We start from the raw sequence: 14,170 nt of genomic DNA on the forward strand, positions 1-14,170 counted from the left end.
AAGCCATGGCAGTAATTATTTCAGTTTAGGATAATGTTAACTACTGTAATAACTAGAGCATATCGGTGACCTAACATAATAAAATTTTATTTCAAGTTTATGTAATAATTCATTGCAGGTGTTCAGGTTGTTGGATGACATTCTCCCTGTTCATGACTCAGTGCCCCAGATTTCTTGCATTTTCTTGGACTGCACAATGTCATATAACCTACCAATAGTGAAAGAAAGTGGGAAAAGAACTCATTACTTTTGCTCAAGTTCTGTTGGCAGGAAGTAGCCTCTAGGGTACATCAGTATTCACGTTGACTAGGAAACTTGTGTGACTGGGTAATTGCCTGCGATCAGTAACTTCCACACCATGGGAGAGCACAGACTGCATGGCCAGCTAGCTCTACCACAGTAATAATGTTGATAGTAATAGTGTATTAATTTCCTATGGCTTCTATAACAAATTACCACAAACTTGGTCCCTCTGGACAGCACAGATTTAGTCTCTAAAAGTTCTGCAGTTCACATGCCCAAAATTAATTTCTCTGGGTCAAGACCAAGGTGTTGGCAGGGCTGCTGGCCCTCTGGAGACTCTAAGGGAAAGCTATTTCCTTGCCTTTGCCGGCTTCTAGAACTGCATTCCTTGTGTTTCTTAATTCGTAGTCCTTCTCTCCATCTTCAAATTTATCAGGGTAGCATCTTGCTTTTTGCCTTCTTATTGTCAAGTCCCCCTCTGCCTCTCTCTTGTAATGATACTTGTGGTTACACTTAGGGCCTAATCCAGATAACTCAGGGTATCTCATCTCAAAGTCTTTAATCATATCTGCAAAGCTCCTTTTTTCATTTCAAGTAACAGGTTTTAGGGACTGGGACCTGGATATGTTTGGGGGGCAGTATTCAACCTACTACAAAGAGCTAACAATTATTGAACACCTAATACATGTTGTATACATTCTGATAACTTTGCATATATTTTTCTGTTGATGTGTTTTTTCCATGATCTGCTGTACTTGTCATTCTGCCTGTTTTTCTCAGTCAGGGGTGTGTGTGCATCTGGCCTGCCATCTTCTGGAAGGTGTATTTTTCACTTTAATTTCTAAAAAATTTAACAGAAAGCCCCAGACTTACAGAACTGGAAAGAAACTGAAAGGTTTTGTCATTTAGCCATCTTGCTCCGTAGTATCCAGTTAAATGTGCTAGGATGGGGCGGGGTGGGCCTCTTGATTTTCATCTTTGGAATTTATTTCTCTCAAGCTTTGAAGAAAGCTGTTTAAATCTATTATTAGGCCCCTTTAGAGTATTAATGAACTGTTCTTTTTTTCTATCCGAATCTACCTTTTTCAGTTACCTTTAAAAATCCAAGTTGTGGATTTTATCTTCTCAAAAAAAGGCTAACTTTAATTTAGCTATTCTTGTAATAATGTAGAGATGACTTAATGGGGGAATGAAGGCTGCACTTTGGATCAGCAGCTTTCTTTTTATTTATTTAATAGTTAATTTATTTTCTGTTTTTAATTTGGGCATGGTATTTGACTTCTTCCTTCAGTGTAGTCCTGTAGTTCTCCTATCACCTCGGCACCTGTGATCCGTCACCACAGTCCCTTGTGCACGTCTCCCCCCTGGTTTGACCCTTCCTCCTCCTCCCCTGCTGTGTGCCTCAGCTCTATGGTCAGCTTGCCAGTTTTGTCTTTTTTCCCTCTGACATTTTATTTGACTTTTCTTTGTTCTTTTGTGGTAAGGAGGTAGTTGAAGACTTAAACCTACTCAGTTTAGTAGAAAGCACACAAGCAGCAAATAAGCAATTAATTGTATAAAAAATGCTAGTAAGTGGTCGAAGTTAAACCAAGGGCAAATATTCCCAATATGGGGTCATCATAGAGAGGAATTATGTGGTATTTTGTAGATTCTTTCAGGCAGCAGTGTTAGCGATACCATGTTAAGTGCCAGGGACACAGCAGTGATTAAGGCATGATCCTGCCCCAGAGGACATAAGAGTCTAGTGAGGACATACACATGTAGACATTGATACAGTGTCATAGGCCTGTGATGTGTACAGAGATCATAGCAGAACTTTTGATGCTTATAGTTACAACAGAAACTCCAACTCAGTATGGCTCAAATAATAGAGGGAATTTATTGGTGCCACACAGTTATATTCAAAAATTACAGAGACAGATGAGGCTTGCGTTAGTAGCCCAGTTCCATTGCTACATGCCTTCCTCCTCGCCCCTTTTCCCTGTTTCTCTTCACTGCTTTCTGCAGATCAACTTTATTCTAACGTTGGCTCCCTTTGAGGTGTCGGGTCTTAGGTTTACCCCCAGAAAGCAAGCTGCTGTCCTCTAGCCAACATATAAAAGTCCATAGTTTACTCTGACTGTATCAACTTGATCTCATACAACCCTTTCAGTAGATTGGGAGAAATTATTATTAGTCTCATGTGGTTTTATTATTTTCAACTTAGACGTTTCTTAATGTGCTAAAAACCAAGACTTGTGATTGCTGGGAGGTCAAGTCAAGAGAATCTGAGTTTAGTGATTTTCTTCTAAAATTTTAGAGGCATAACAATTTCCTATTCTGTTCTCCCTTTGGAGATCTTTAATTTTGCACTCACTTTTTTGTTGAAAGTAACGAAATGAAGTACTGTCTCTTCTCCAGTACTACTTGCCTTGTAACTGGGGCAGTAAAGTAGGTTTTGACATTAAGTTCAAATGGTTCATGGTTGGACTATTCAAGACTTAGTCACAATTACAGAAATGCCAGGACTTGCCATAATGATCTTACACTTGTGACTTAAGCAGTCATTTGGGAAGTCTTCTGTTTTTCAGTTTGTAACTGATGATACTTTTAATTGGGCTTTACATGGTATATAATACTTTAAAAGTAGAGTTAGATATATAAAGCTACTTTGATCTAAATGTAAGCAATTTCCATTTGTTTTCTTTCTGCATAGTCTCTGGCTACCACATTTGCATTCCTTGCAGTTCTGTTTCTCTCTATGGCAAGTGTTCATTCAGGAGCTGCAGCATGTGACACTGCTCTAGGATTGCTGGTTCTTATTTTTGAAGAATTTGGTCAGCAGGGGTGTAGAAGGAGAGAGATTATTTGCCAGTCATCCGACTCGACTAGGCTCAAATATAATTCCATTCTGCATCCCAGCACAGTTGAAACAAGGCACTGGAATACAGGGTCACCCTGTATATGTGAACCATCTGGTAACCCAGCACTACTCATGTGTAGTCCTCTTGGCTCTACAGAAACCTTTTCAGGTTCCTGCCCTGACTTTTAAAAAAAAGATTCAACTTTTTGTACTATAATTATATTTATTGTTATTTGGTAATAAAGGAAATAGTACTATGTACTTTTTAGTGACTTATCTGGTGATTATGTCCTAAGCATAATAATAACAATAGCCAGTACTTGATTTTGTGGTAACTGCACCAGGCGATATTGTAAGTATTTTCCATATATTAGCTCATTTAGTTCTCCTAACAGTTATGTGATATAGGTAGTTAATGTTTTTATTTCTATTTTACATAGGAAGAAATTGGCACAGAGAGCAAGTTATTTGCTCAAGTTCATACAGCTCAGTAAGGGACAGAGTTGGGATTTTAAGCCATCTAGTCTGGGACTAGCATTCATATTTTTTAATCACTCTATTTTCTGTCATTTTCATTTAAAGTAGTATCAACAGTACCACTGTGTTTTGAAATAAATGTGTTTTTGGAAATCTTTCTTACCTACTAAATATTCAACATGCCTTTTTTCCCCAGGAGAAGACTTCGCGGTTGTGCAGCAAGAAATTATAATGATGAAAGACTGTAAACACCCAAATATTGTGGCTTATTTTGGAAGCTATCTCAGGTATCTTGTTTGTTTCCCTTTTGGTATACTTAACAAAATTAAGTTAGTTCTAATACCATGTTTTATAATTTTCTCCATGCTTAAAAGATACAATTTTTTGTATGAATGGAATACGTATTTATGACCTATTTGTTAATTCTGTAATTGATATCCTAGTTTATGATTTGTCGTTATTGGGAATTCTGGATGTCATTACAGAAAGGAAAATAGAAAGTAAAAACCAACTTTTGTGGTTAGTCCTCCTGTGGTATATTGGAGACCTGAATCTGCTTTCCTGTTGCCTTTTCTAGACTTGGGGTGAATTTAGAATTTAATGGCATCTCTTCTTTTTATAGTTCTATTAGAAAATTTTTCTTTTGTCCTTCTAGCTTCGGAGTATTGCAACATCCCTTCCCTTCATTTTGTACAAAGAATTAATGTTTCACTAACTTCTTATTTTTCCAAGTCCTAAAGTGAACTCAGACTGTGAATTTGCCTCCCCTCATTCTGGTTTGGTAGGAACAAGCCTGGTTCTCCAGGTCATACTCCAGAGGGGGTGACTTCTGGGTCACATCTTGTTTATCCGTTCAGTTCTGCATGCACTGTGAGTTAAACATTGTGACTTAGTTGCTTTAGAGGCTCCTTCTAAAGGGAGGATAGGAATATGTTTTCCTGTGTATTAAGAAAATTTTGTTTTGTTCCAATATACTACTGTAGGTGTATGAGGACATAGCTGTTTGCAGTTCCCATTCTCATTTGATCCAACTACAAATTTCTACTCTGTGGTAGATGTTATTCCCATTTTACAAGTAGGATACTTGACAGAGTTAATGTTGTGTAGTTTATAGTCTCATTTCAAGTGGTTGTCAGATTAGGGTCCTACCTTTTTTTGTCATCTTGTACTCAAGAATGCCAACTAAATAACTTCTGACCTTTTCCACCCCCATAAAAGCCAGTACTAAACCAAACTGGACATTTCTTTCTTGGTTACTTAGGCAGGAGCCATCCCACACAGGGCGAAGCACGAAATGTTGGATTTTGTTACCCACCCAAGATCAGAACTCCTCTTGTGTTTTTATTCATTTTTATTGATAAGTCTTGGCTGTGACTTAAGGCAAAACAGTGAAGCTCTTTTTTAATTAACTCATTAATTGACCTTCACTTCTAGACATGTTACAAAAGCACCAATTTGAGATTATACATAACAAAATTTGTAATTTTAGATTTCAGGAAATGTGTATTCCGACTATTTTGAATGTTTTTTTTTTTTTTTAAGTAAACTCTTTGAAGCATAATGTACCTACAGCAAAGTACAAAGAATTATGTTTTGTGTATATTTTAATGAATTCTTTAAAAGGCACTTTTATTTTAATCCAAATGTAAGAATACAAACAGCAAAATTACCTATAAAGCAGACAAAATTAGGGCCCTTTTTTCAATACAGCTATGTTCATTTGGTATTATTTGATCTAAAATGGAGATAACTGGTATAAATAGATGATTTTTACTCTGTAACTAGTGTAGCTGACGAAAATGATATCAAAACAAATGTTAGTATAATATAGAATAGCAATTAATTTTTTTAACACTTTGCTTCTATAGAGATTCTTCTCTAATTAGAGACCTGACTCGATTTGAGATATGGAATACTAATGACGGAACTTGTAAGGTGTTAGGGCTGGAAGGGACAGGAGATCATTTCACATAGTCCACTCTTTTACAGATCAGAAAATGAAGCGCTGGATAAATGATTTCTGCTAATTGTTGGTACTGGGATTTAAAACTGACTCTACATATGTTTCAGTGTTTCCGATCACTTACTCCAGGAAGGTCAGATTTAGTCTCAAAGGGAACAGGATTTCTTGGATTTTTTTTTTCATTACTGAATGATTTTACAAAACTTGATACATCTCCCCTAAAATATATACTGAACCTAGCAACTTTCTTCTTTGTTGTTGCCATTACAGCCTGTTACAACAAATTTAGACAGAAAATTGAGCCAGCCTCCTTTGACCATTGGTAAACCCTCCCTCGGGGAATCAGACTTAACCTATGCTTATGTCCAAAGAACTGAGGCTGAGTTCCTGTAAAATATCATTGAAAGCCTGTGTACTGTACAGCAGGAACTGGACAGACAAAGCTTTTTCCTGGGAGTTTAAAATTTAAAGTCCTGGTTTGATACAGTTTTTAATCTTTGAATTTGTATGTGGGTATTTATAAAACAGCAAGTTTAAATCATCATAGACCTTTGCCTTATTCCCAGGAGACCTTTAACTATTATTTCTTTAAAGTGAAGAATGGTTTCACCTCAAGGCCCTTTCTAAGCATTCCTTAGTCCAACATCTCCTTTAAGGAAAGTTAAGACATTCCTTTCAAGTTTGAACTTTTAAAGCTTATGTTGAGTAACAACAGATTCTCCTCAGAAGATAAGGCAGTAGAAGATCAGATCCATACAGTAAAAACAATTTTACTTATGTCAGCTATGTTAAGCATTTGAAGTACTGGTATAGATGAACATAATTTATCTCATGAAAATCACATGTTTATAAGTTACTACCATTTGCAAAGTGTTTTCACATTTTTTCTTGTGCTATATAGGTACTGTATTGGTTTTTGGAGACCTGATAGATGAAACATAGTCTTTGCCTTTAATTAGATTACAGACTGATTTTGTAATCTAGTAGAAGAAACAAACACTAGCAGATAATTGCACTTTAATATGCTAAACGCAATAATGATTTTGATGTAAGACACAAAGTTGAAAGAAAGGTGGAATATATAATTTTGTCAAAGTAGTAGAATTAGAGAAAATAGTGAATAATGTGACTCACAAATATGTCATGTTAAAGGATTAGTGAGTGCTAGCTATAGTATGTATATGTGTGTAGAAAAGGGTAGTTTCTGGTAAAGGGAATGCATGCATGAAAAACCATGTAATATTTAGGAGACAACTAATACTCTCATTTTAGAGTTTAAGGGGAAAGGGTAAACTTTTATTTGGTGGTCTTGCTCACATTTTACTTTTTAAATTATATTTGGGCAAAACAATTTTAACTTAGTTTGTTCAGTTTTAGGTCTGTGATGGGTTACAAAGTATGGCAAAATTTTCAGTTCAGTGAAGTAGTTACTGCAATGTTAGTTCTTACCTGCTCAAGATAACACTGAATTAGAAAACAAAAGTATTGAATTATTCTTCTCTACTCATCTTTCTATCACTTATAAGATATAAAGATTTTAGAGAAATGAGAATAAAGAATCATAAGGATTTGATGAGTCTGGGTTAATAATGATACATTGAAATTTTACCTCAGTGGTTAATTTTATTTCAGCTCAGGTACCTAGGGACAAAGACTTTATAATTTATTAGATTGCATGAAATGAGCTGATTAATTCAAGTTCTTTTCAGTTAGGCAGATAGTTTGGTGAATGACCAAAACCAAACGCAGATTTGTCATTGCAAAAAGACATTCCTGGAATAGATGAAAGTTGTTTTTCTGATAGACTGAATATTTAAACTTGTTTTGATAATTCCAGACTTAACTAAATAGAATGATACAAAGGTAAAGTATTTTAAGTATCTTAAAAAGTGAAGTGGGGTGTGTGTGTGTGTGTGTGTGTGTGTGTGTGTGTGTGTGTGTCTATTCCTGACTATGTGTAAGTAAGAGTCATTTAACATAGAATGAATAGAAAATTGTGTTTTTAAGCAAGGTGGGAAAAGGGAGCAGGCCAGCTTCAAGTAAAAGATGGTATAAAATTGAAATATGTGAGAAAGTAGAGAACTTTTTCCCTTATCCATTTTCTCTACCAAGGAGAATTTTTTTTTCCAAATCGGAAAGGGTAGGAAGAGCATTATTAAGAAGGAATTGAAGCACAAGATAGGTGAGTAGATAATTATAGAGCAGCTAGACAGTTTAAATGAATTTAAGCTTTTAGATTTATATAAATTATATCTCATTATACTGAAAATTTAGCAGATGTGATTGTTATCTAGGCAGAACAGGTGTCAAAAGATTAGTGATCAGCAGTGATCAATTGCAAAGGAAAGGGAAAGATGATTTCTGGAAAATACAGACTTGCTGTCACTCATCAGTCCCCAGAAAACATTTAGGATAAATTATTAATCAGATAATTAGCACTAATAAGAGAAGTGGCGATTAGCATGACTTCAGGGAGAAGTCATGTCAAATCAATCCCATCTCCAATTTTTTTTTTCTTAAAAAAGAAATCATAAACTTTACTTACACTTTAAATTCTAGGAGCAATTTGTTGGATAAATTATAGCATAAGGAGTAGAAAACAGCTGATATTTATTGTGCCACATTCCAGGTCCTTTACATGTTAATTCATTTTATCCTAAGCAGACCCTAAAACAATCACTTGACTGGTTTTTGTAAGATGTGTGAAATTCCTACTGCCTATTTCTTAAGCACAGGTATTTTCATGAAAAACAGATTCATGTGCAGCAGTTATTAAAATACTTTAGAGTGGTGGTTCTTCAGCATTTTGGTCTTAGACCCCTTTTATTTTGTACACTTAAAATTATTTAATATCCAAAAGAGCTTTTATTTATCAGGATTGTATCTATTGATATTTGCCACATTAGAAATTAAAACAGGGCCTCCCCAGTGGCGCAGTGGGTTGAGCGCTGCACTGTGAAGCTGTCCGCAGCCTCTGCAGTGTGGGTTTGATTCCTGGCCAGCCAGGGAGATTCCCACATGGCGCAGCAGACCTCTCCTGTCGCACCTGCTGCTCCCCTCAGCAGTGCTATTGGTCCGTCTGCCTGTTCTGCTCCCCACTGTGTCTCTGATGAGTCCTCTTGCCCTCCCGCGCCTCTGGCCTGTACCCCAGCTCTTGTATAAATAAAAAATAAATCTTAAAAAAAAATTAAAACAAATATTCAAAACACAAGAAACACAAGAGTACACACAAGAGTAAACGCAAGAGTACACACGCACATATTCCAGTAGCCATCAGAGGGACGGCATCATTATTACATGTCCTGTAACCTCTGAAAAATTCAGTCTGTTCTCATGAGAACAGAGTGCAAAGAGCAGATCATTTCTTAGTGTTATTATAAAGATGTCTTTGACTTTGCTGACCCCTAAATGGATCTCAGGAGTTCCCAGACCATATTTTGAAAAACACAAAGAGATTGAGTTCTAGAGGAAAGATTCATCCTACCTAGAGAAATCAAAGTATGGAATCCTGCATTACACATGCCAAATTGGTGCCTAAGTGTTATTCCAAAGGGTATTGTTTGATGAACTTGCCATTTATACTTCATTTAAGCAAAGTAATTCTAAATAATCTACACAGTTAGAGCACTGTATGTCGCCAGTGGGTAAAAAATAGTTCTAACATTCCTTAACTTCATTAGTTAACTCACTTAGTACAGGTCAAATAGCTTGTAAGCAAAGCCCTAGTAATAAGAAGCTGCCTCTGATGGGTCTTTCCAACAACCACTTCTGAAGCATGTGGGTGGTGGTGAATTATTTCCAGTCACATATATATATATCCCATTGTCTGTGCTGAAGTATTTAAAACAATCAGAACCGATAATGTTATAGGACAGGGAGAGGGGTAGCCCAAGCCCCGCAAACCTGCCTATTCTAAATGGGTTCTGCCATCCGCCGCATCAACACAAAACATAGGAGACTTTAATGGGAAGGAACTTTAATAAAACTAGGAAACAATACAGGTAAGGCAAAGAATCTAGTTTCTAAATGAAGCACCCAAAGTTACCCGTCCCCTTGTGGGTAAAAGTCCATCCATATGGGATCGGCCCAGAGCAAGGCCCCAAAGCCTGCTACAAGTCTAAAGCATCTTCCAGTGGGGACCCACAGAAAAGAGTCAGAAACAACCAGACAAGCCTGGAAGGAAAAGAGCAAAATCAACATCAAGATAAAAGATGCCATGGTCACCTCCCCATGGGTCTCACCCACATCTGTGTCACCCAGTCCACGACCAAAAGACAAGCGCAGTTTCTTCACGTGTCTCTAGGCTCCATGTGCCTCCTTCCTCAGTCTCTTCTGCAGCTTCTCCTCTTCCTGCTCAGCTCCACCCTCCCTTGGGTGGGGCAGGGAACCTCCCCCTTTCCTGGGGACCACCCTGTTGCAATAAGATGTATGTCAGAAACAAAGAAAGGAGTCAAAAGTACTTTTCTTTTTTTAAAGAGTTAGATTTAACAAGTAAGGACAACATCCTGGTTTGAGTGAACCAGATAAATACAAAGCTGAAGAGAAAACTCACCTGACACTTAAAAAAGATCCAGAGGTGTTAGTTTAAACTAAGAAACCAAAGAGATAGCCTTGGTCAAATTAATAGAAATTTTCAAGTATTCAAATGAAGGAAATAATGGTTATATTGTTGGGGGGGCAGGGAGAATACACTCCTCCCTGTGTAGCAGTTATCAGTCATAAGTGCCTGCCCATTTAATAACAACACCCTCTGCCAGGCCTAGACATCCATTCTGACCGTTCTTAGAACCAGCCACTGGGTAGCTACCTCATACTTCACTGTCTGCTGTTCTGCCTCAGTTTCATTGATATGTGGACTGTGAATTGTAGATCCTGAGTAACTTCAGATTTCTTCTTCTAGGCTGCATTCTCTTCAGCTTTGCTCCTAGAATCATGGTCCTTTTTTAACACTGTTCTCTCAGTTTGTTGACCTTCGTGCTCTGATAACTTGGGTTCCCCTGTTGTCTGCTGCATGGTCCATTGCACATAACCACATCATCTTGCATCTCAGGTCTGGTTAAGCTCACCTCTGCCACCAGGTGTGGTCCATGCATACTGACTCCATGTTTTGTTTTGTTTTTTTTTTGAGATTTATTTTTTATTTATACAATAGCTGGGGTATAGGCCAGAGGCGTGGGAGGGTGAGAGGATTCACCAGAGACAGAGTGGGGAGCAGAACAGGCAGACGGACTGAAAGCACTGCTGAGGAGAGCAGCGGGCGCGACAGGAGAGGTCTGCTGCGCCATGTGGGAATCTCCCCAGCCGGCTGGGAATCGAACTCTTGCTGCAGAGGCTGCGGACAGCTTCTCAGTGCTGCAGTCAACCCATTGCCCCACCGGGGAGGCCCTGACTCCATGATTAATGCACTGTTCATGCAGCACTATAAGAAGATTAGATTCTGGTTGCCACATTTTAAAACAGACCTTGACAAATTAAAGAAGCCGTACAGCTAACAGCTGTAACTAAATTGAGTAGTCTACTAACCAAGCATTGTTTTACAATATAACCCAGCCTATTCTAGCTTTTTTCATGCCACCGTCTCTTCATGTCGCCCTCTGTTCAACTCACACTAAATCACCCAGTTTGTTAACTATGGCATCCTCTTTCAAATTTTCATTCTTTTGCACAGACCTCTCCCTGTCTCTCGATGGTAAATTCCTACTTTCACTTCAACGCCCAACTCAGAAAGTTACCTCCTCCTCAAAACCTTCATTGACTTTCCTAGATATTCATATCTCTGGGTTCTCATAAAATTAAACATACCCTAATCAAAGTACAGTCTACTCCAGGGGTCAGCGCTGCTGTTTTTTTTGTACAAAACCAGTCTAGATAATATGTAATTGAATGAGTGTGATGGTGCCTAAAATTCAAATTTCATATCATTCTTACATGTTGAGAAATATTACTCTTTTGACTCTCTTCCTCACCCCCTCAACCATTTAAAAATGAAAAAAAAAAAAATTCTTAATTCCTGGACTCTGCAGAATCAGGCAACAAATTACTTTTTGCTCATTGACTGTTGATCAGATTGATTTGTTTATTCTTTTATTCACTCATACATTCATTCATTTATGAAAAAAATACCCATCTGCTAGATATTCTTCCAGGCATCTCTGTTCCCAGTATGCTTCTTGGTACATTTTGAGATAAAGTAATGAATAATTGAACAAAGGAATAGACAAAGAAACAAGCTCTTGTAACTATTTTCTGCTTATTTCTTCCATAACTATATGAATTGTATCTTAGAATGTGTAAGAGATGCTATCTAAAGACAGGGAATGATTAATTCTAACAGATTATTTTAACAAGATCTTTAATAAGAATCCAGACAATGTATACAGTTTACATTTTGTCTTTTTGTTAATAAGAGTGCTATCAAAGATGTACTTTGAGAGTTTTGTCTTTCTTTGATGAATTTTTTATATACTTTTTGTTATGCACTTTTTATTTAACATAAAACTTTTATTATACCATCATGAGGCAGATATGTAAACTATGGGGGAAGAAGGATTTTTAACTACAGGGAAATTTTCTTTTACTTGGATGTGCCTGGTGACATCTCTGTATTCTACGTATAGTGTACTTTAAGGATTAAACCTAGGATTGAGTTATAACAATATATTATATTAAGTAATTCAATTACTCATAAAGATTAGCTTTTTTCTTAGCTAGCACATTGCATTTATGTGGTTTTTCAACAAGTATTTATAAAATACTTGTTCAGATAATTTTAATGTTGAAAATGTGATTCATGCTCATTTTCTCTTTATAGGAGAGATAAACTTTGGATTTGCATGGAGTTTTGTGGAGGTGGTTCTTTACAGGATATTTATCATGGTAAGACCTATATTTTATAGGTAGAGATCGAATAGAATTTCTTCAAATTGTTTTGAAGAGACTATGTTTTGTCTTATGTATTTGGATATTTGATCTGTAAAGATGAAAGGAGCACTTGCTTTTAACCTGGAAAATTATCTGCAGTTGAATTATTTGCTAATTCTAAAGATGGCATATTATATATTGTTAGTTCAAAATTTCAAATTCAGGCTTACAGAAAATGTCTGGTACTGAGCAAAGAGAATATCCAATTGATACATAAGTTGAGTTAATACATAGAATCAGTATTGCTCTCACGTGTTTAAGAAGCATCAATTGAATGTTTGCTCTCTTAGATGATAAGTTCTGGGGAATTAAAAAATTAATAAAACATTTTTCATTGACATTCAGTGGAGTATGTGAGAGACCTGCAAAGCAAAATAAAAACTACTTACTGGCTTTTCTTTTTTTATCTTTCATTTTCTGGTTATACAAACTGCAGGGTAGGTTTATTCTTTTGCTGGAGTTGTGCTTTTTATAATATGAGGTAAATAATATCTAATAATTTATGATGACAGTTTTCTGTGAAAATAATTTGGAAAAATCCTCTCACTTTTTTCACATAGTATTTGGCCTCATATTTCTAGTTTGGGACCTCTTCAATAATTTTAGGGGCTGATTATAATAAGGCAGATGTTAAAAGACTGGTTAGGAATTCTGTTTCTATTTCACTTCAGTAATTATATCATCTTGGTATAGTTTTACTTAACATAAAGATTGTCATAATAGTATTTTAATGTGTTACTAATTTTGTTGGACTAGGAAAAGGGACAGGATAGATTTTCTAGAATTGTTTTAGAAGACTTAATGAAGAAAGCAGCTTTAAAATTTTTCTTTAAAAGATAGGTAAACATTGGGTAAGAGAAAAATAGGGGAAAGTGCTTTCTAGGAGATGAAGCTATAGGCACTGACCTGATGGTGAGCCATGTGTGACCACTCTTACTTGTCTGGAGGTATATTTGTGGAGCAGTCGAGGTCCCATATGGGAGCCTTGAAAGCCAAATGCAGAGCCTGAGAACATTGCTGCTTTATGGAAAGTTATTTCTTTTCTTGTAGTTTGTTTTTTTATGTGCATATCTTCTTTATATTTGAGAATTTCTTTAAGTTTATGGCATTTTGATTTCATAGACTCAGAAAAAGTTAAGAAATATTTGGCATTATTTTGCCTTATAGAACACACAGTATGTCTAGAGGCTTGTGATTTTTTTATAAATTCAAAAATCGAATCCCCTCCTTTTTATCATAATTTGGACTGTTTTCCCACCTTACTGATTGATTTTTCTTCCTGAAGGCCTTTCAGAAGTTCTCAGTGATAACTGTCAGTTTTTGACACCCATTCTTAGATGATAATTTAAGTGGGCATACACAGGTATTTTTCTAGGTTGACAGATGTTTTCTGTCAGTATTTTGAAGATACTGATTGACCCATTATCTTCTAGCATCTCTCCGTGTTGGTACTGTCAGTCTCATTATTGATCCTTTATATGTATTCTTTCTTTCTCTTATTTATTAAACTTTTCTCTTCATTCCTGGTATTTCTGGTATCTAAATGTGGATTTATTTTTACTTTTCAGCTTAGGACTTTAAAGTGCTTACCGCTGAGAATTTAATCATTTCATCAAGTCTGACAGTGGTCAGTTATCTCTTCAAATATTTTCTCCCCTTTCCCTCATCTTTCCTTCTGGAATTTCACTTAACAATACATTAGATCTTTTCTCAATGTCTCTTCA

General features: G+C 36.4%; 1 protein-coding gene across 5 annotated transcripts in view; it reads left to right on the top strand.

The window, feature by feature from the left end:
- Window positions 1-14,170, top strand: part of MAP4K3 (mitogen-activated protein kinase kinase kinase kinase 3) — a 132,052-nt gene that overhangs the window by 53,256 nt on the left and 64,626 nt on the right. For all 5 annotated transcript variants that reach the window (XM_037528182.1, XM_037528179.2, XM_037528178.2 and 2 more), the window contains 2 exons: window positions 3,759-3,849; window positions 12,337-12,401. In XM_037528182.1, coding sequence (XP_037384079.1) covers window positions 3,759-3,849; window positions 12,337-12,401 — 156 coding nt within the window. The remainder of the gene's footprint in view (window positions 1-3,758; window positions 3,850-12,336; window positions 12,402-14,170) is intronic.

Source organism: Talpa occidentalis, unplaced genomic scaffold, assembly GCF_014898055.3.
Source record: "Talpa occidentalis isolate TD23 unplaced genomic scaffold, MPIMG_talOcc4v2.1 talOcc4.5, whole genome shotgun sequence".
NCBI lineage: Eukaryota > Metazoa > Chordata > Mammalia > Eulipotyphla > Talpidae > Talpa > Talpa occidentalis.